Here is a 22,240-nt window from a genome sequence, read left to right on the forward strand (position 1 = left end):
GCCTTCCTCATCGCCACGAACCACGACCAAGCTGCCTGTGAGTGAAGGAAGCAGTAACCAGGGAGAGGAGAGGCTCTGTGGGCTCTGACGCTGCCTGGGGGCTGTGGACCTCCTGGGCACTGGTCATGGTCAGTGTAATATTTTGAACATCTGTAGTGTCACACACGTCCTGTCTGAGGCCACCTCTGCATGGAGAAATATGAGGGAAAAAGACTGAGGAGTTAATACAATTCGTCGCCTAGTCCTTCCTGTAGCTCTTCCACGTTGGTGACGTCTGTGCTCTTCTCATGGCTGCCACACCGGGCCAGGCTTTTTTGCACGGAATCGGATTATTACAGCAGCCTCTTACCTGGCCGACCTCCAGTGTGTCTTTACTCGGGTACATGCCACCTACCATTTTTGGAGCCCAACTCTGACCCTGTCACTCTTTGTTTATAATCCTTGAGTGGTGCCAGCTGACTATCAAACTAAGGCCGGATTCCCTGGGCTGATATTCAAGGCCTTTACAGTCTAATTTGTCACCCAGGAGTTCCCTCCTGTTGGCTGTCCTTTAGTCACGCTGGGTTTCAGCTCATCTTTGGCCACTTCCCACTTCCACGCGTGATGTGTACACCATTCTCTTCATCTAAAACGTTCTCTCCCTACTTCTGTACCTGCTGAAATCCTATCTGTCATCAGGGTCTAAATCAAATCCTGCCTAATTTGTAAAGTTTCCCTTACCGTGTCTGATGTTATAGGTCTTAGGGCATTTATACTCTGCTCACAGTGGTAGCTATGTTTGTGCTAAAGCTTTTCCTTCATTCCTATTCAACTAGAGTAGGAATAAGAAGGGAGGTGGTGTTTTACTTTATCCCATCAACCACTTAACAGTGGTTTGCATGTAAGCGTGAGGTGAACATTTGTGGCATTCACAGATGAAATCAGATTTGCAGTAATATGTCTTCTTGATGTTCAAGAGAAAGCTGAAGGGCCTGTGCTCATGAATCTGAGCTGACTTGACCACTCCAGTGTGCTAACTGAAGAAGCTAATTGTTTGGGGAGGAAATAGGTTGGGAGGGAGTAAGAAGCTATGAAGTAGAGCTGGCAAGTGCCACTCCTACTCAGGGGCTCCAAGGATGACTGGTAGGGCCTCAGACATGAATGGAGCTCAGAACTCCATCCGTCGGGTGGAGGGGGAAGGACTCAGCTCTGGAGGTGGTTAGGTTTGGGGGCCCAGGGGCTGTTAAAGGTTGCTTTCATCTGCTTGATTCTAAGTTTGCCTGGCTCAGAGCTAGAACTTGGGGAGGGAGGCGCAAAGCACAGACTTCAGGTTGCCACATATTCCTATCCTGTTGGCCAGGGCTCTGACAACGGGTAGAGCTGGATCCTGAAGACTCCATAGGGCCACCAAGGATCTCCCCTAACCAGGCTGCCACCTTGGTTTCTCAGGTTGAACAAAGGTGAGCTCAAGGTGGCTGTTAATAGTTTACCCAACCTTGACATTCTTCTCTGACCCGTGAGGGTGTTATTCCAAGACTGAGGGGAGAGAAAAGGAGTTTGAAGCAGCAAAGGGTGGTTTTAAGCACTAGTTTCTTAAATTAGTGACATTTTAAAAAATGCTCATGTTCAGGTTTCAAGTCTGGGGATTCTGAGTCAGTAAGTAGATCTGAGGTGGGGTCTAAGCATCTACTTTGATAGGTGATCTCTATAGGTGATGGGGGGGGGGTAGAGCTAGGATTCAGAATCAAACTTGTAAGGTGATTGTGAGGATTAAATGAGATGATGTACCATGCTTGACACATAGTGAGTTCTCAAATGGTAATTTATTATCAGTGGTATATAGATTTACATTTCAACTAAGTATATCTGTCAGTTCAGATGAGGCCAGCAGGTGCCTTTGGGCATGGGTGGGCAACTCCCAGGATTGAAGACGTGAATAGAGAGTCCATTATTCTTGCCCAGCTGGTGTGACTCAGCGGTTGAGCATCGACCCATGAACCAAGAGGTTGCTGGTTCAGTTCCTGGTCAGGGCACATGTCCCGGTTTTGGGCTCAGTCCATGCAGGAGGCAGCTGATTGATGCTTCTCTCTAATCGATGTTTTTATCTCTCCCTCTCCCTTCCTGCCTCTCTAAAAGGCAATTAAAAAACCCACCATATTAAAAAAATAGTTAAAAAAAATTATTGTTGCTGACTTCACTTCCACAGTGGTTATCACCTCTCTTCCTTCCTCAGAATAATTTGCTTCCCCTGGTCTGTGTTTTATCTGGTCTGTAGCAACTTCAGGATTCCTTTATAAAATGATAACTGGAAGCTCACAGAAGTTAGACAAATAATTGCTTTTACTGCATGTTTGCTTTTGTATTGGGAACTGTTTTGGGTTCTTGTCAGATTCCCACTGAACTTGAGACTCTCAAATATTTCTCAAGGGATCATGGATTAAGATCCCTTCATTCCTAACCAGTCCCCTGCCCTGGGTAGGCTTATGAACATGCATGCCCGTGTGATTTAAAAAAAAAAAAAAAGTTTTAATTAATTTCAGAGACAGGAAGGGAAAGGGGGAGAGAGAGAGAAACATGAATGATGAGAGAAGGTCATTGATCGGCTGCCTCCTGCACGCCCCCGACTGGGGATCGAGCCTGCAACCCGGGCATGTGCCCTGACCGGGAATCGAACCACGATCTCCTGGATCATAGGACCATGCTCAACCGCTGAGCCACACCGGCCAGGCCCATGTGATTTTTTAATTGGACATTTCCACATATAGCAATGACCTTAGGACAGAGCGATTTCTAACATGCAGGGTGACAGGGCTGGCACGCGTCACTATAAGCCTCTATAAGCCTCAGTGACGGATTCATTGAAATGGAGTCTCACTCTTTCCCCACTAGCCCTGCTGCAGAACGTCCTGCAGCTTCCGTCCCCAACACACAGACCGAGGTGAAAATGAGACTTCCCCTTGGCCTCGGCCACCTCAGCTGCACTCCTCCGGCTGCTTGGGTCTCACGTGTGCAGTCGTGATGCCCCGGGAGCCCCTCCCGGCTCAGGCTCCGGCCCCTGCAGAGCTGCGGGGTGAGTGCTGACTTGGGGTCACGGGTGGGCCGTGTTGATGGTGGCCCGGGAGCTGGGAAGGCCCGGCCTACCTTGGACTTGGAAGAGTCCCCTGGGTCCCAACATGTAGCTCTTTCTTCTCTGGCCACACCCAGCGGTCTACCTAACCCTCCTTGTGGTCACTGCCTAGCCTTCCTAACTTCTAAAATGTACCTAAGTTTTCTTCTTGACCATGAGCTTATTATTTTCTATCCCGGTAGCAATAATAGAATTCTTTTAGAAAAAGGTGGGGTCTAAAGGTATGATTAGTAATTCAGATTGATTTACAAAATCTCTGTGGGACTCACCCCCGCGTCTTCCTGCCCACCAGTCAGCACTTCGTTCTCTTTTCTGTAGACAAATGACTTTGTTGCCTAGAATTAACTTTTTCCCAGAGCTCACAATGGTTATAGCTTTCTTTCATTTCCAGTATTTTTGGCTATTTGAACGTGGGAATAAATCCTGCTGAAGATTTAATGGCCCTGGCTTTAGATTTGTTAGGAGATCATAGAAACCCGTAGATCTTCCCTAGTCACATATCTACCCACCACAGGAGTCTGATCTCTGGCCTTTCTCAGGAAGCAGAGATGGAGGTAGGGGGCTGAAGAAACAGGAGACAATATCCTTAAATATGAAGATCCTTCCTAGTTAGGCCCTGCGTTCCAATCCCAGGCATCCTCCTCATCTACCAGTGACGGGGTCTTTTTAAAAAAATTATTTTAAATTTATCTTTATTGTTGAAAGTATTACAGATGCCCCCCCCTTTTCCCCCATTGACCCCCTCCACCCTGCATCCCAGTGATAGAGTCTTGCTCCAGTGACTGACCCCAGCCCTGACTCAGAGGCCAGTGTAACATCAGGTTGTGGACTCGACAGAGCTGGGACTGGAGCAGGACCAGCCTCTTCATTACTAGTTTAATCATCTCCCCACAAAAGTGTTAGGACCCCAAGGGCCCCACGTACGGCTAGGCTTTGGGCGTTTGATCAGCTTTCTCCATTGGTGCAGATGAAGGTGTTAAACGTACCATCAGCTTGAAATGGGCACCAGCATTAAGCCTTTAGGGGCTGAACTGTGGGGAGGGCAGATGTGGTTACAGGGGGCGATCAGGGGCTCAACCAGTCACTTTTCCAACCGGCATGTTGCCATTTCTATCTGTATTTCTATTGGTGTGAATGGCCAAGTTCTCTGGGCTTCAACCACAGATGTGAAAAGAAGCTTTGACCTCAAGTGCCCAAGGCTTCAGAGACACAGGGCAGACATGAGTGACTGTGGCCCGACCGTCTAAACACTTCAGCAAGTAAAAGACAACTTGAGATTTTGTCCAGAAATAGTGGTTTGTGTTTCCTTGCATATCAGGCTTTCTAGTCTCTATTGGGACACAAGAACACTGCCTCGTCCCCTCCTCCCCAAACAGGACTAGTCCTACTAGCAGGGAAGTTTCACCTCCATCCAGTGTGAGATCAATGAACTTTAGGTGTGGGAGCCTCAGAAATAAGCACTCGCATGCTGACCGCGAACGGCCTTCTCTCTCGATGGAAACACGGCCTCCAAAGGCCTTTATGGCCTTTACTTTGCTTATAAGGACTTGTTTAGAATTTTGTAGGGTCTGGATGAGGTTTCTCTGTAATTGCCTCCGAACCTCAGAGCGTTTGTTTTCTATCCTTGAAGCTGTTCAGGGCTATGACGACACTGAGAGCTGACAAGGACAAGGGTCGGCTTTGGGTACGGATGTGGGTTGGAGGCTCGCAGGCCAGTCGTCAGAGAGTCAGGGGCTGTGCCCAGGTGCCTGTGCGGGAGGAGCCCCACTCGGGCGGTGCCTCTTCTCCCCTCACTCCCGCTTTCTTCTTTCTACCCACAGTGCATAGAAAGCGGCGGTTGGTTGGTCCTGATACAGCAGAGCTGCTAAGCTTCCCCAGGTTGTTTTTTTTTAAAAAAACCCCTCTTTTCCATTGCTTTTCAGAGAGAGTGGGGGGGGGGAGAGAGAGAGAGAGAGAGAGAGAGAAACATCGAAGTGAGAGAGACACATGGATTGGTTGCCTCCCCCATGCTCCCCTACCAGGGCCAGTGGTGGAGCCTGCAACCGAGGTACATGCCCTTGGCAGGAATCAAACCCGGAACCCTTCAGTCCGCAGGCCGACGCTCTGACCACTGAGCCAAATCGGCCAGGGCGCTTTCCCAAGTTTGGGGAATGACCGCAGTGATTAGGGCTTCACTCTCTTCCCCTGATATTCAGTGGGAGGGTTCAGGCCCTGGGCCCTTGGTAAGAGATCACTGGAAACACTGCCTGTTTGTTTATTGTTTCCCTGGCTGCTTAGTCACTCATGCCACTGCTGGTGTGGCTGCCAGGCTCTGCTGAGCCCACGTGAAATGGCCGAGTCACCAGGTAGTGGGAGGCTTTCTGCCCGGCTTGTACTGTGCGTCTCTGTGGGCACAAAGGTCGGAGATGGCAATCCTGAGTTACCAGGTGTGGCGTCCAGGGAGCCTGGAGCATTTTGTCTCTCCTCCCTCCTCCACCCCCATGCACTGTATGGCCATCAGCTCCTGTCCCTCCAGGAGGGAAGGGACAGTCCGTTTATTCTCTGATTAACTGGTAGAGAACAGATGAGAGGAACACGAGGGGTTGCCCTGCAGGCAGTTAACCAGTAGGCTAGCTGTCTGCTCCTGGGCTTCACCCCCTCGGCACCCTTCCCCCCGCAGCCCTGGCCTCCTTTCTTATTCTATGAACCAAGGAGCTTAAGCCTGGAGGGTCTGGGACGCTGGCAGGACTCTTCCACTTACGAACTGGGTGCCGAAGCTGCAGCTGTTGGTTTTCACACTTGTCCTGCCCTCCTCCTGGGCCCAGGACCTCGCTCCTGCAGCGGGGCAGCGGGAGGGGAAGGACGGGTGCGATGGATGCTGCTGCGGGGGGGGACACGGGCCTGGCCGGGGCAGCCCTCCTCCGCTCTGACTGGAACTTTGGGGTTCCGGGAAACCACCTTCCTACTTCACTTCCAGTGTATCAGGCCAGCTCCGAGGCCTGGCTGCTCTGTTTAAATCGAGGTCTTCCTTGGCCCGTCCCGCCTCACCTACTCCTGTGAATCCTTCAGGTCTTGGAAAAGCCTTCCTCTAGGAAGCCATTCGAAATTCTTCCCACCCCTCTGCCCCTCCCCAGGCCTGTTTTTATAGCCTCCCTCTTTACTTCACTCTTCCATATCACGCACCACGTCTTTGTAAAAATATGTTCTCCCCGATATGAGAGGCATATGGGTCTGTCTTGTGTAAAGATTTACCCTCAATGCCTAGAACTTGCCAGGCATCTATTTGAATGAAAGTGGGCCTGTACTTTCTTAAACATGTTAGGTAATGTATTTGGACCTAATTTCTTTAGGTCAGGGACAAAGAAGCATTTGGTTTTGGAGCTACTGAAATGGAAGCATCTGTGTCTAGTGCCCACACAAATATATGCAACTGAAACTAAGTAAGAAGGTTATCTTCGGGGAAACAGATTTGGAAATCACTAGTAAGTCCTGGAAGGACGCCTCCTATACCCCCAATGTTGCTACTCAAATGGTCTGGATTTGGTGTGATCAGAATACAATTACAGGGGGTGGAGGACAGGGCTCCCACTCCAATTAGATTTTCTTTCCCATAGACTCACCCATGTTTTTCATCACAGAAATGGCCTCCGCCTTCCACCCCCGAGAATGTAAGCTGTCTAAACAAGAAGGGCAAAGCTATGGCTTCTTCCTGCGGATTGAGAAGGACACTGCAGGCCACCTGGTCCGGGTGGTGGAGAAGGGCAGCCCGGCGGAGAGGGCTGGCCTCCAGGATGGGGACAGAGTTCTCAGGATCAATGGCGTCTTTGTGGACAAGCAGGAGCATATGCAGGCGAGTGGACGTTTGTGGTGTTGCTCCCAGGGCTCTTCAGGCCCACACCTTCGCTGATTGCTGTCCTGGGGGTCAATGGCTGCCTGGCTGCCACCAGCGAGGCAGGACACCTTTAAGGCTGTACTTTCTGCCAGCTAATCAAGTCTCTTACACTTAACCAAGAGCTCTACAGATGATTCCTAGCTTTCAGTAATGTCAGGCCTAAAATGCATTGAATATCGGCTATATGCCGGGAACTGTACTGGGCAGTTTCATTTCTGTATTTTGCTAAATCCTCACACAGCCCACGAGGTACACACAGCGGAGGCGCGGGCTCGGATGACGTGTGCATGCAGCGAGCACGTGGGAGCGCGGGATCCTCCCCCAGCGCGCCTTTTCACTGCACCCCGCTGTCTGCACAGACCTGAGGACCTGCTGCGCTCTAAGGCAGCATTCACCCCCAGAAAGGACCGGTCCTTTGAAGAGTTTCCTGGGCGGGGGCTGGGCCACACTCTCGGTTCCAACAGTGCCAGAGGCCCGGCCTAACCTGCACCTGGCTCTGGAGGGCTGAGGCGGAGATGGCCGGGGCGCTGTCTGCTGACTATCTGGGTGTCAGGGAGCAGCTGTCAGAATCTCAGGGCCAGGTAATGACCCGGCAACCCCCCTCTGGTGGTTAACAGAGGTTACTGGTTAAAGCTGTCCTTTCTTCCTCCTAGGTCGTGGATCTGGTCAGAAAGAGTGGGAATTCAGTGACCTTACTAGTTCTGGATGGGGATTCCTACGAGAAAGCCATGGCAAAAAAGGTGGACCTGAAAGAGTTGGGTCAAAGTCAGAAGGGGCCAAGTTTGAATGATAAGAAACTGCCCCCCGTGATGAACGGAGGAGCACAGGCTTGGGCCCAGCCTCGGCTCTGCTACCTGGTGAAGGAGGGGAGCAGCTTTGGCTTTTCTCTGAAGACCGTCCAAGGTAAGCTGGAGGGCGGGGCATGAACAACTGACTTTCCAGAAAAACGATATTATGGATTAATGGCCTCTTTGACTAACTTTTCCGTTGCTATGGGTATCCAACAGCAGTAGTCCCCTCCCCAGCCCTTCCCTTGCCTGCACAATTCTGCAATGAGGGAGCCAGACATTGGACAGCAGCAGGGTTGGGGGGTGGCACTGGAGTTCCTGACCCCCAGTGTTTGTGTGGCTGAGCCTTTGAGGACAGAGGGTTAGAGGGTTAATACTTCTTTGGAATTCTTTTTTAGCTTTGTTAGGGTGAGGGTGGAGGGCAGATTGGGAAATAACAGCAAGAAAAAGAGGTTCTTCATAATAGCTACTTTTGAGTAAGAATGACATCTCTTTTCATCTCTTAGAGAGTCCAGGTTGTCACTCATTTACTCAAGAAATTCTTGGGCACCTATTGACGTGTCAGGCACTTAGAGTTGTTGAGGATACTGCAAAAATCCCTACCCTCCTGTGACATTTAAATGGTGCCCTCCTCCGCGGCCCAGCCTCACCCTGAGGTGCGCCCCTGACCTCTAGCTGAGGGGTACATAGTGATCGAAACCCCCGAGCATCAGGAAGTCCTGGAAGTTCTGTTTCTGGATTTCAGACGGCAGGCTGACTTGTGTGCAGCTGACAACGGTTCTGTCGTGGTTTCTCTGGGATGGAGGCTGGAACCCCGGGAGCTGTGTTAGCCTTGTGCTTCCACCTCTCATGTTGCTATTTAACCTGTAGCAAGAGATATAAATTAAAGATAAGAGGCGTTTCTCAAGTTTGTCAGTTATTAAACACAGGGTGTAGGTGGTCGAATTTCTTAGATGTCCATTATCAGTAAAATGGTAAAAAATTATGATTCAGATTCTATTCATTAGTCCCTTGGGCTAAGGTGCAGGGTGAATGTTTTAGATTAGCTTCCTAAAGAAAATATTTTCTTCATGACAGAGATATAACAAGGTAACAGCAGAACCGTTTTTAAGGAAGCTGAGTTTAAGTTACTGTGATTCCTTACAGGTTTATTTAGTCATCATAAAGCAACCCTTTGCCTAGACTGAATATTAATATATTGAAAAAACTGCCAGCATATCTTTAAGAAGCACTTACCTCACACCTCCAACTAATCCAGACTGCGTGCATGTGGGCTTCCCCTCCTGTGCCTCTGTCCTCTGTCGCCTGCATCAGCGAGATTTACTGGCTCCGTTGGCCTGTGATGGTTGGTGACAATACTAATTAAAGAGGACACATGGAGTGGATGTCTCTAATTCTACAAATACAATGATGCAGCAAGGGAATGGTTTGGTTCTTTCTGGTTCAAGAGGCCAGTGCCACCTGAGATTCCTTCTTTGCATTTAGTTGGGCTCAGAAATTCTATTCAAATCTACAAAGACCAGTTGAGTAACGGCTGTATCAGGCTTTGCCAGCAGCTGTAATTATGAATCTGAGTCAGAAGCTAAGGGCTACTTGAGTTAGCTCTAAAATCGCAAGCTCTAATTTTACATTATCGGGAGGAGACCCTTCACTGCTGTGCTTCCTGCCCAGCGGAGCGGCAACGTTTGTCACCCTGCTCTCCTCCAGGTAAGAAGGGAGTGTACATGACTGACGTAGCACCTCAGGGTGTGGCCATGAGAGCTGGCGTCCTGGCCGACGATCACCTGATTGAAGTGAATGGAGAGAATGTGGAAGATGCCACTCACGAGGAGGTGGTTGAAAAGGTACTTGTCTTGCCTTAGCTTTCATCTGTTCTCATTGGGAGAAACGGGGACACGGGATAGTTTGTGATGGGGGAAATATGATGGGAAGTCGCCCTTTTGAATTAAGAGCAAACAGACCCTCTAGTGGCCTAAGCAGTGTTGACAGAGGTTTGAGAATAAGCTTAGTGTCATGTTAGCGTGAAGATAAGTGTTCCCATTAACTTCATCTTTTAGATATTATTGCACCCGACTGGGAAAACCCTCTGAATTTATAGTAAATTCAATGTTGAACCAATGCTACTAAAATATTATACAACCACTGTGGTGATGAATGTAGAGCTACACATGGGGGTACCGGGAGGCCAGTTACCCCAAATCTTATGTCCCAGCACAGTCCCATGACACTGGAAAACAGTCTGAGGTTTTCCTTTAAGGTCATATGGAATCTTTTTTTAAAAAAATATAACCAGTGAGATTTTATTATTTTGCACAGTATACTCTATATTTCATATTGTGACACTATCGCTTTATTATTATTGCTATTTTATTTTTTATCTTTATTGTTCAAAGTATTACAGGTGTAAGCGTTCCCCCCCATTGATCCCCTCCACCCCACATCCGCTCCCCTCCCAGGCCTTCACCCCACTATTGTGTGTCTGTGGGTTACACATATATGCATAGAAGTCCTTTGATTAATCTCTCTCCAGCCCTCCCCACCCCGCCTTCCCTATGAGATTCGTCAGTCTGTGCCATGTTTGTGGATCTATTTTGTTCATCAGTTTATTTAATCTTGAACATTGACCAACCTCATTCTTAGTAGAGTGATATTTCAAAATAGACCTTTACCTTATTTTCTTTTCCAAACTCCTTTTCCAGCTTCCATCTACATGCCTTTCTGGGTTTCCTGAATGCCAGCTCTCCCTTGGGTTCGGTTGGCACCTGTGTAGGTGAGGTCACGGCGGACAGCTGGGAAGTGGAGGCAGATAAATACCAGCGAGGTGGCAGGAGATCGTATAACAGCTGAAACTTGCATTTTACATTCCATATTTTCTGTTGAATCCAGAGACTGTGCCTCCACACAGAAACTTTCCTGTTGCCCAGCATCAGCAGTTGGAGACGGATGCTGGCGCTCACCTGTGTGTCGTTGCAGGTGAGGAAGTCGGGAAGCCATGTCGTGTTCCTGCTGGTGGACAAAGACACTGACAAACACCATAATGAGCAGAAGATAAAATTCAAGAGAGAAACGGCCAGTTTGAAATTACTACCCCACCAGCCCCGGCTTGTTGAGATGAAGAAGGGAAGCAATGGCTATGGTTTCTACCTGAGGGCAGGCCCAGATCAGAAAGGTAAGGCAGGAGGAGAGCAGAAAGCTTGGCAGTGGACTCACCCAATTCTGCAGCCCACCTCACTCCAGAGTTCCACGGGGCACAGGAAGAAGCTAGAGTGCACAGCTGGGTCAGCTTCCGTGTCACGCGGGGCCCGACGGGGGGTCCCCCCAGGTTTCCAGAGCAGGACGATAAGGCAGAATTTGGATCTGGGCAGTAGTGTGCTGTTAACTGGCTCTCGGGGAGGGGTGGGGATAGGGCCTTAATTTGTAGCATTTGTGAGTTTTGAGGTATGAGTACCCCCACCATGCCTGATTTCAAGCTACCAACCCGACACAGGATGCAAGGTGGGGAAGCACTGTGCGCAGCTGGTGCTCATGCGCCGGTGCGAGGCAGCTCCCGCATGTCACTAGATCTGAGGCGCAGGCGTGGTTGGGATCTCGGACTCAAACAGAACCGGGAATCTTTCTGATTTCTTGTAACTCAACAAGGTAAGTACAGAGTCCTCTTAGGGAGGGTATGTAACACATCGATGTGAGGGAGACACATCGACTGGTTGCCTCCTGCGCATGCCCTGACTGAGGCTGGGAGCTAGCCTGCAACCGGGGTATGTGCCCTTGACCGAGAATCAAACAGGCCACCCTTCGGTCCGCGAGCCGACACTCTAACCACTGAGCCAAACCGGCCGGGGTAGAAATCCTAGTCTTTTAGGAGTCTTTCTGATCATTTATTGTTTTGGGGTTGGTTAGGTCAAATCATCAAAGACATAGATTCTGGAAGCCCAGCAGAGGAGGCTGGCTTGAAGACCAATGACCTGGTAATTGCCGTCAACGGCGAGTCTGTGGAATCCCTCGGTCATGACAGCGTGGTGGAAATGATCAGGAAGGGCGGAGACCAGACTTCGCTGCTGGTGGTGGACAAAGAGACGGACAGCATCTACCGACTGGCAAGTAACACGAGTCACAGATCCACGCGCTAGGGTTGGGTCCTTTCACTCATGCTCTCAAACTTTGGCTAAGTTCCCTTTTTTTGTTTAGCCGGCTCCATTCAGGGGCCCCTTGTGTTAGCTGAGGAGGGAGCCTGGCTGATTTTAATGGGCTGGGTCATTCTCTCTACTTGGTTAGTTAAGTTACCACTTTGATCTTCAAACTGGAAAGTGTATAAGGATCATCTTTAAGGCTGCCTTGAAGCTCGAAGTGAGAGACTCGGGCATGCCATGTGATTGGCACATGAGTTGTAAGTCCTTAGGCTCAGGTGTTTGAAAGAATTTGCAAGTACAACTGTACAATTACTCTCGGTGACCTGAGAAAAATCTATGAATAGAAGCCTGGAAACAGGCAGATGTAGCCCTCGCTTTCCTAAAGAGGGAGCAGTTGGATTTTAAACTACAGACCAGTAAGTTCCATTCATCCCATGTAAAAGCCTACACAGGATTATTAAACAGCTTGTAATAACCTGTAAGGCTATTATATCCAAGAAGGGGACTGACTTGGGAGGTGTTGGAGGTGTTACGGGACATAGCTTGATCAGCTAGAGAAGCTATAGGGGCCAGTTTTTGTCTTAGCTAAGACAGTTGAAGCTGCTCGGAACAGTGTAAGCCGTTTCTGCAGAGACGTGAGCTCCCAGTTGGTAGAAAAGGTCAAGGAGTCAGAAGGTCACTGCTCTGGCTGTCGTACAGGGGATCTGGCATTGAGTCCTTTCCAACTTCTTAGGACAGAATGACTTTGCTCTAAGTTTAATGTTTTGGTTAAGAGAGAACTTTGATCTGTAGAGATGACCATCCCCATCTTCCTCTTCCCCCCAAAGTAAGTTGCATAGGTGGGTGGGTGTCTGAGACACATCAGGGACTAAAACCAACACCTAGACCAGTTCTGTAACTAGTCCTGTATACTAGTAAATGTGTTACAGGAACTGGTTTAGGGGTTGGTTTTGAATGAAGAATGAATAAAAACTCACTGTTGTCCTTTGCCACAGGATTAGCTGCTACTGTCAGGCAGTTGATTTGCTTGTTTGGGTAGTGATGCCAGAGGTATTTTTGCATGCCATGAGTTACTGATAATTTCCCGCATTTTAAAGAGAGAAAGAAATGTGGAAAATTTGCAAGCATATCCCTGAAAGTTCTGGAGTTAGCTGAATTGGGTGGCTAGAAGGTTCTGTACTGGTGCTACTCTCATTCAGAAAGGAAGCTGTGGTCTTGTTGGTAAGGCAGATGATAACCGGAGGCCTCCACATCTAATTCTAGCCAGGCTGCTGAACAGGACGATTTGGGCAGAGCACACATTGTACTCACTTTCAATTGCTCCAGTTTTTTACTCATTGCCTTACAAAAGTCTTGGGCATCTGTGGGCAGCAATTTAATTACTGACCTAGGATCTTACCATACCCAAATCTACCCTTTAATTCTCTTAACTAATACCCAGACAGCTAAGCTCTTATTTCTATTAAAAAAATCAGTCTTATGTTCCTTGTTTAATGCCTGTTCTATATTTAAGACCATCACTGCCTTCTCCTCACGGATGGTCTGGGAGTTGAGATGGATTAGAAGTATATAAAGATAGTGAGGAGCTTGGCATAACAGAAGTGTCAGCTAATGGTCCCAACAATAAATAGTAAAATGGAGTTCAACAGGTCACAGTGCTGGAGGGCAGCAGGGGAAGCAAACATCAAAGGATCGGAGACACCAGGTGACCATATGGTTGCTGCTGCCACTGGCCCGCTCCCAATGAATTACTGTGTGTACTTTGGATTGTGATGAAAATAGTGTCCTGTGGTACACTTTCTCTAGGTGTTTAAGGAGCTTTGACAATCATCTTACTGAAGGGCAAGGGCCAGATGGACCTACTTTGCATTAGATAGTGGCAAGTCACCCAATGTGTGTAATCTCCCACATGGAGATGCCTACAGTTCAGGGGTTGCTTACTATCACCAAGTCAGAAGGAACTAGCAATTCTGTTAGCAAGACTCTTTTTTGGATCCTTGTACAACATTCTGTACTGCTTTTATTTTATGTATATGTGCCATGTATTTGTTTACATGTTTATACACATTATTCCATAACCAAGCTCGATCTTCTTTTATACTTTTCATGGTTGGGGTAATAGAGAAATTTTACAGCCCACAGTGATATGCATCTGTAAGAGGAGTGGAGCATGAATGACACCTTGTAAACTAAACTCGCACATTTAATAGTGTAATTACTCATATTTACAATAAATGTTTCCCCCCCTTTATTTTCAAGGCTCATTTTTCTCCAATTCTCTACTATCAAAGTCAACAACTGCCTAATGGTTCTGTCAAGGATGCTCCAGCTCCTCCTACTCCTGCTCCTCTGGAGGTCTCACGTCCAGACACTGCGGAGGAAGTAGAACATAAGCCTAAGCTGTGCAGGCTGGTTAGAGGTGAAAATGGCTATGGCTTCCACTTAAATGCAATTCGGGGTCAGCCAGGCCCATATGTCAAAGAGGTACGGTAATCTGGTTCCCGCAGCCCCATGAATACAGCCACAGTCGGGAGGGCCTGTTTCTCCCGTTCATTGACGGCCTAGTAAAAAGGTTTCACTTGGGTTCAGTTGATTGCTGTCATGGTCCCGGGCCCTTTAAGGTAGCTACTAGTACATCCTCAGCTCACATCTGTTTTTCTTCAACATCTGGCCCACCCAGTTGTCTCTGGATACTTTCAGATCAAATAGAGCTGCGGTGACCGTAGGTGACAGTCACTGTCAACATTGACTGGGGGTGATGCTCGTGTGCTCCTGTGCATCTGGCATAAGGCCCTACGCTGTAGGGACCGACAGTGAGAGACTATCCCTCTGGCTCCCAGGTTGGGAATGCAGGAGGGGACCTATGGAATCTAATGCCTGTAACCCGGGAGACATCCATGACATTCAACTGCGGTAACACTACTTACTCGAGCGTGGAAGCTGTAGCTTTCGCAAGCAGAAAGTATGAGAGCACTGCTCTTAATTTCTGTGCCCCAAGGGGAAATAACCCCGTTAGCATAAATTCACAGACTCCTGCTGTGCCTGGAGGGAAGCGAGTCTGGCAGCCCCTTATCCGCATTTGGAAGTGATGACTCAGGACCTCTGTTCACAGGTGCAGAAGGGCAGCCCCGCCAGCCTGGCGGGGCTGGCAGACGAGGACATCGTGGTCGAGGTGAACGGGGTGCCTGTGCTGGACGAGCCCTACGAGAAGGTGGTGGGCAGGATCCAGAGCAGCGGGAAGAGCGTCACACTCCTGGTCTGCGGAAAGGCGGCCTACGACTATTTCCAGGCTAAGAAAATCCCCATTGTTTCCTCCATGGCTGACCCGCTGGATGTACCTCCGGATTCCAGAGGAGCACAGGCGGACTCAGAGCACGACTCACACGTGGCGAAAGATCGAGTGAGTGGTGACACATTTCCCTCAGTGACCTAACTTCCAGTGATCAAACTATTTAGGTACAAATTCTGGTTCTGCTACAAGTAAATGGATTTCCTCTCTCTGCGCCTTGGTTTCCTCACCTATAAAACAAGGGTAATTTGTAGGACCACTATTAGGATTATATTTACCAAGACTATTAAAGCGGTTCCACTAGTGCCTTGTGCACCCTCAGCATGAAAGTGAAAGCTGGTGGTTAGAGACAGTTTTGTTTTAAAAATAACTGGTAGGGCCCAGCCAGGCATGGCCCAGCGGTTCAGCATTGACCTAGGATTCAGGAGATCGAGGTTCGATTCCCGGTCAGGGCACATGCCCAGGGTGCGGGCTCGATCCCCAGTAGGGAGCGTGCAGGGGGCAGCCGATCAATGACTCATCACTGATGTTTCTCTCTCTCTCTCTCCCCCTCTCCCTTCCTCTCTCTGAAATAAAAAAAGATATATTTTAAAAAAAAGCCCTGGTAGGTATTCAGGTTTTATTACTAGGGAACAGTAAACATTATTCTGTATGTATTTAGATTAGAGAAATTCCTTGGCAAGTCTCAGTTTTTATTTTTGTCCAATTTCTTTTCATAGATGAACTTGAGGTCCAAAGGTGAACTGATCTATCCAAGTTCACAAAAGAAATGTTTGGCAAAGCCAAGACTCTGAAAGCTTTATATTATTTTTCTTTCATTACATTAATTCTTCTGATTGGTAATATAAAAGTACTAATTTTTAATGAATACCCACCATTGTAGTCCACTTAGGCTGCAATAACAAAATACCATAGACTGGGTGGCTTATAAACAACAAACATTTATTTCTCACATTCTGGAGGCTGGGAAGTCCAAGGTCAAGATGTTGGCAGATTTGGGGTTTGGTGAGGACCCTCTTCTGGGCTGTGGACTGCGGACTTCTGCGGTGCTCACATGGTGGGAGGAGCTAGGGAGCTCCCGGTCCCCTTTATAAGGGCACTAATCCCAGCTCTGCCCTCATGACTTAATCACACCCCAAAGGCCCTACCTCCTAATACTATCACCTTGGAGCTAAGGATTTCACCATATGAATTATGGGGAGATACAAATACTCAGATCAAAGTACACACAATAGCCATTGACTAAATTCTAGATATTTTAACAAAGTATTCTCATTGTCTTTTAAGAATTCCATAATTGACTAGGGAGTCAATTATAGTACCATGCTAGCTTTATAGAAAGGAAATATATATAGACTTTAAGAAATCTGTTAGTTTCAAACAAACAGCGAGCTGAAAACAAACCAAGTGTAGAATTCAGGTCACCTGGCTTCTAGTAAGAGACTCTACTCCCTGGCTTATGTCATGCAACTCTATATAGATCTTCCATCTCCTGATATTCAAGCTCTGCCACTTATAGACCCTTTGTTTTCTTTTGCACAGGCCCACAGTACAGCCTCTCAGTCTTCTTCCAATTCTGAAGATACAGCGATGTGATGAGAACAAATAACGGCTTTGCTGATAGCTGTTTGTGGGTATTTAACGGAATCCTTTTCCAGGAGATGAGCTGCCACCCATTTGCCATCTCTGTCAAAGAACCCCTCTGGAAACCAGTTCATCATATGTAATTGTTTTCTGCTGTCATTTGTCTCAGGGTGGCTCTTGCAGATGGCTTATTTATGGTCAGCTTAGGAGAAGTTAAGGTGGGGACCAGATTCTTTTCATGTACTCTCTTAAGCTTCAACTTAACTGTATTTCTCTGTATGATGATATCCCTTACTTCTATAGGCTCCTTGAGCACCAAAGATGATTCATAAATCTGTATATGTGGGAGCTGCTAATTAAAGTATCTGAGCAGATAAGCCTATTAAAAATATGCTTTTTAAAGAATGTTGTGGTTACTAAAATAAATGCCATTAACAATGTCTCTGAGTGTGCTTGAACCTTCCCTGCTAGCTGATCTAACTTAACAGTGTTTGTTTTTGGTAAGCATTTTATGCTTGAACCTTCCTTTTGCCTCTAGAAACCCAAAACAAAATAAAACTCAGAATAAGACCTTGGTAATAATTTTACTACCAGAAAGTCTCTATTTAAGGATTTTCTTATATTGCATTTCTGAGTGTTCTACAAATTTTCCAACATCATCTTTTACCGATGAAGAAAGTGAGTCATAGGATAGGAAAGTGACTTATTCCAGTTACAGTTATTCACTGCTTTACCCACAGCATGAGGGGCAGATGGGAAGAAAATATGGGATATTACTGAATTGAATGTACAGGAATTCACTCTTAAATGATACTAAGTTAAAGGAAATCAAGAAAAATGGCACACTTGAAATCTCTCTTGATAGAATCTATTTCAATTGCACCCTACCCCAACCCCAGAAAAGAACAGATAACGTCTTGGTTATTTTAATAGGACAAGGGCTGGGGTAGGAGGGGTGGGATGCTGACTCATGTTAGATCATACAAGCAAAATCCAAGCTATCCTTGACAAAATAAAGCTAAGGCCAATGAGTTACAATCTCTGATTTTAATGACAATCAACCTCCAGGGAAAGCGAAAACCTTTTCCATGTGAACCTTGACTAAAACAGAAATCCCACATGTTTGGCCCAGCTACCGTAGCCATCCCTTACCCCAGAGTTCCAGTGTATTTCTCCCTCTAGTTTCTTGGCTCTTTTCCACCCCCTTTCCCAACACTGCACCAGCCTGAAACCCACACAGGAACTCCTGGCTGAGGGTTAGAGTCAGCTACCTTGCTCTCTCGTGCTCCGGCTGATGCTACTCAGGATCACTGTATCATCGGAGGAGGAAGGCATAAGCTGGAGGTAGAATATGATACCACAGCATTTTGTTTGTTTAAATAATATTTGGCCCTGGTCCCCTCCATTTTCCCCTCTTATATCTAAATTCTGACACCACTGGCCTGTGAGCAGTCTGTAATAGGCGCGAGTTCAAGGTGTCATGTGCTTTTCTGGTGCCTGTTTGTGAGCCAAATAGAGGAACAGTATGCTGGAGAGAGCACTGACCAGGAAGATCACATCGAACCAACGGTGGTAGAAGTTGAACTGCAGCTCTCCGAGGACTTCGGTGATTATGGTGCGGTACTCGAGGGGCATGCTCATTCGGATCAGCAGCACGGAGGAGACGAAGTACATGCCCTGTAAGTCAAACATGTCCATCCAGAAGTCATTTAGAATGGAGTGAGGGACAGGTCAAAGGACACAGTTAAATATTTAAAATATAAAACACTATTGGTATTTTACAGCTGTAAAGATAAAGCTGGTTTTTAAAACTTACCATTATTTGTGCTAACAGCAGGACGATGACGTTGGAGGACTTGCTGCTAGAGATGGCGTAGAAGAACTGTCAAGAAAGGGAGAAGAGGCGAATTTACGTGGTGCTACTATGTCCCGTGTCAAGAACATCAAGCAGCAGGTTCACACCTAACTGAAGGTCTCTCTCATGCCACGACCCTGTATGGCACCATTTGTATGGTTAAGGCTATAAAGGAGAGATTAAACACACCGAAAAAGCATCGTTATACTCTTTCCATGGGGCAGTTGGTGGTTTCAAGTATTACACTGAAATACAAAAGAACTGCAATTGCTAACAAACTTTAAGAAACTGTGATACATCACTAGAAAGCATCAAAACAGATTACTCCAGGCTCCTGTGATTACTGGGCTCCAGAGCTCTTTCCAAAATTGTGCTAGATGCCTGGAGATCCTGTCTCCTTTTTCTCAACCTTTTCTTTCCTGTCATTCAAACAACTCCTGGATCTGAAATCCCCATCTTTTACAGAGAGGACTCACCTCCCAGGAAGCCTTCCCATGTTGAGCAGAAGACAGTTGAACATTTTGCTTCTCCTACTTCCAGGTCCTCCTTACAGACGACTCTCACAATTATTCTTCTAACCTCAAATACCTATCTCATCCTTTCACTCCAGATATCTGCTGAATACCTACCGTGTGCCAGGGGCTGCTCCCGATGTTGCTGACATATCAGTGAACAAAACAGACCGTGGTGTCACTCTATGACCTTTGGTAAATGCAGTTATCTGATTATATGACGTAAGTACATCATCATCAATTCATGTATCAGCTTAACTTTTAAAAAAATCTGTTGTATGTCTTTTATTTATTTAATTTTAATGTTTTTATTGAAATTTTGTTACCTTTTCTTAGAGAGAGAGAGAGAGAGGAAGCCAAAAAGAAACAGTGATGTGAGAGAAAAACATGGATTGATTGCTTCCTGCATGCACCCCTGCAAGGGATCAAGCCTGCAACCTGGGCATGTGCCCTGAACGGGAATCGAACCGGTGACCTTTCAGTGCACAGGACAATGCTCCAACCAACTGAACCACATAGGCCAGGGCTGTTGTATGTCTTTTAAATATTTGTGACTATTGTTTAAGATTTCAAATGACAGAAATCTTAAATAGGGTAAAATTATCTCATGGTGCCACATGTAATTAAGCAAATAATTACTTTTTTAAATTCTGTGATACAACATACCTTGGTAAGGGTGATCAGCAATCCTCTGATAGATGTGACAATGATTATTCCAACCAGAATGAAGGAAATGTGTTGGGACCAGAACTTCACCTGTCACCGTAATAGAAAGAATAAATCTGTTAAGTCTCTGTTCAGAGAGATGTGAAGATTAAGAAGATGCACTGTGGCCCTGGCCAGTGTTCTCAGCAGTTAGAGCACTGGCTCACGCACCAAAGGGTCACAGGTTCGATTCCTGGTCAAGGGCACATACCTGGGTTGCAGGTTTGATCTTTGGCCCGGGTCGGGGCATGTGCAGGAGGCAACCAATCCATGTGTCTCTCTCACATTGATGCTTTTCTCTCTCTCTTTTTCTCCCTCCCTCCCACTCTCTAAAAAAAAAATATCAATAAGAAAAATATCCTCAGGTGAGGATTAACCAAAAAAACAAAACAAAAACAAAGCATTCTGGTTGCTTATGTGATTGAGAGGGAACTTCATTAGGCCCTATCTGATTTAAAAAAAAATTTAGGGAAGAAAGCAAGTGGCAAGTAAAACACCTCCAGGAAGACTGCAGGGGAGAGTGGATGTCTTCACTAGCAGAGTAGCCAAGGTGTAAGGACAGAAGAAAGCCCAGTGCAGTGCAGTGATGAAAAGAAAACAAATAAATCAGAAGACACACAAACCTAATGTACAGTTTCAATGTGATAAATGAAAAGGGCAAATCGAAAGGAGACTAAATAACAGCTTGATTATTTCTATTATTTGTGAATGATAGTTCTCTGATCACCCAAAACTTTAAGGAAATTTTCTTTTTAAATAAAAGGATATACAGACATTCTCGGCTACGGCCTAGGAAACAGCTGCCCCTCGTCTAAGTCCCACGACGATGCCTCCCTCTCCCCTGGGACTGCTTCAACAAGGGGCAGCTCCGGGGCCCTGCGCTCGATTCAGGTCTGAGAAGTGTGCAGGGGGAGCTGCTATTACTCTCGTCTGAAAGATTTATTCAGAATCATGAAATATGGAGTATACAGATGAATTATAGATGGAATGTAGGCACATGCACAGCAATGGGATAGCCTCAGAAAGCACTGATGAGGAAGAGCATTTCTAAAAATTCAGCCCAGTAAGAAACTTAAGAGAGGAAAACACATGCAACACTCATGAAGTGCTTCTCAGTGTGACTCATATAACACTGGAAGGGAAGACGCGAGGCTCCTTCAAGGGAAAAAGGATGGGCTATGGATTGAGCATCAGAACTGTGTGCTTGGGCCTGGCTGGGCAGCTTAGCTGCTCAGAGCATCGTCCCGATGCACCAAGGCTGGGGTCGAATCCCAGGTCAGGACACACCCAAGAATCAACCAATGATGCACAAACAAGCAGAGCAACAAATTGATGTTTCTCTCTCTCCCCTCCTTTTCTCCCCCTCCTCATTCACTAAAATCAATCAATAAAAAAAAAAAAGAAAAAAGTGTGCTTTAAGCTATTTCTTAAGGACTGAAGCTCAATTTGCTCTGGTTTGTTTTTATTGCATCCAGCTACCAGGGGCATGTCCAGCTGAGATGGCTGGCTGGGGGCAGCATGCAGCCTGTGGCTAGAATCATAGCACAGCTAAAGGGCCCTCAGAGGGACCAGGAACACGACATTGGCCTTATTATCAGCCAGAAACATTGGCCATCTATATTCTTAGAAAATATACTATTCTACAAATAAAGATGTTAAATTTAAGTTGGGACAAGAGTGTGTTTAATGACAGTGGTTATTATAAAACAGGTAGAAAGATGACAAGAAATTTATGCACAGGTTACAGTTACCATCTTTAGCCCAAAGCCCACATTAATTAAGATAATTTTTTATAGGAGAAATCATTTCAGTTCAAACACAGAACACTAATAAGCAGTTAATATTCTACCAGAGGAGTCAAAGGTGAGCTGTGTATGTGAGGATCTCACAGAGACACGTATCTGAGCGTTTGGGGGGACTGGTAAGTGGCAGCTGCCACAGAGAAGCAGAGGAGGGACTGTAGAACTAACCAGCATCCACGACAATGTTAAGTACCAGTCGTTACTTACAGCTTATGCCCTTTACAAATCTGGCATATGAATGTGTCATAATATACAGGGGAGAGTGGGAAGAACAAAAGCAGAACCACGTCCCTATAGTAAGGAATTAGAATCTTAATAATTACAACTTATAGCAGGTAAAATAGAAAGAAATAGAACAAACCAGGATCTTGATACAACTCTTACATCAAACTGGATCCCCAGATAATTCACAGTGATCTCAATGCCTCTTGTGACAGGATCCGTTTTCCCAACTCTGTCAAAAACGATATTAATGGTTGCCTGCAGAGACACAGAACTTTACATTAGAGCAGGTCAATAATAGCCTACTATTTCAAAAAGGTGATTCAAAAGAATGAATTAATCACCACAACAAATCTTACTGCTGGATGTTCCCAAAAAT

General features: G+C 46.6%; 2 protein-coding genes and 1 long non-coding RNA gene across 6 annotated transcripts in view; 1 reads left to right on the forward strand and 2 right to left on the reverse strand.

Moving 5' to 3' along the window:
- The window catches only part of PDZK1 (PDZ domain containing 1), a 35,349-nt gene extending 18,144 nt beyond the window's left edge, over positions 1 to 17,205 (forward strand). The window contains exons 3-10 of the mRNA XM_081122034.1: positions 6,724 to 6,935; positions 7,631 to 7,880; positions 9,473 to 9,609; positions 10,739 to 10,934; positions 11,663 to 11,859; positions 14,152 to 14,376; positions 15,005 to 15,292; positions 16,724 to 17,205. Coding sequence (XP_080978160.1) covers positions 6,726 to 6,935; positions 7,631 to 7,880; positions 9,473 to 9,609; positions 10,739 to 10,934; positions 11,663 to 11,859; positions 14,152 to 14,376; positions 15,005 to 15,292; positions 16,724 to 16,777 — 1,557 coding nt within the window. The 5' untranslated portion in view covers positions 6,724 to 6,725 and the 3' untranslated portion in view covers positions 16,778 to 17,205. The remainder of the gene's footprint in view (positions 1 to 6,723; positions 6,936 to 7,630; positions 7,881 to 9,472; positions 9,610 to 10,738; positions 10,935 to 11,662; positions 11,860 to 14,151; positions 14,377 to 15,004; positions 15,293 to 16,723) is intronic.
- Positions 8,270 to 10,815, reverse strand: LOC308549444. The gene is made up of 3 exons (XR_013997756.1): positions 10,435 to 10,815; positions 9,002 to 9,102; positions 8,270 to 8,629 (listed from the first exon to the last, which is right to left on the reverse strand). It is a non-coding gene; the product is annotated as an uncharacterized lncRNA (long non-coding RNA).
- GPR89A (G protein-coupled receptor 89A) overlaps positions 16,103 to 22,240 on the reverse strand; it is a 56,240-nt gene continuing 50,102 nt past the window's right edge. For 3 of the 4 annotated variants that reach the window (XM_081122037.1, XM_081122035.1, XM_081122038.1), the window contains 4 exons: positions 22,024 to 22,119; positions 19,799 to 19,888; positions 18,582 to 18,647; positions 18,147 to 18,442 (listed from right to left, as the gene is read on the reverse strand). In XM_081122037.1, coding sequence (XP_080978163.1) covers positions 18,236 to 18,442; positions 18,582 to 18,647; positions 19,799 to 19,888; positions 22,024 to 22,119 — 459 coding nt within the window. In that variant the 3' untranslated portion in view covers positions 18,147 to 18,235. Of the gene's footprint in view, positions 18,104 to 18,146; positions 18,443 to 18,581; positions 18,648 to 19,798; positions 19,889 to 22,023; positions 22,120 to 22,240 lie in introns of those variants that run through there. The other variant, XM_081122036.1, reaches the window with a different exon arrangement.

Source organism: Miniopterus schreibersii (assembly GCF_964146895.1).
Source record: "Miniopterus schreibersii genome assembly, chromosome: 19".
Lineage (NCBI taxonomy): Eukaryota > Metazoa > Chordata > Mammalia > Chiroptera > Miniopteridae > Miniopterus > Miniopterus schreibersii.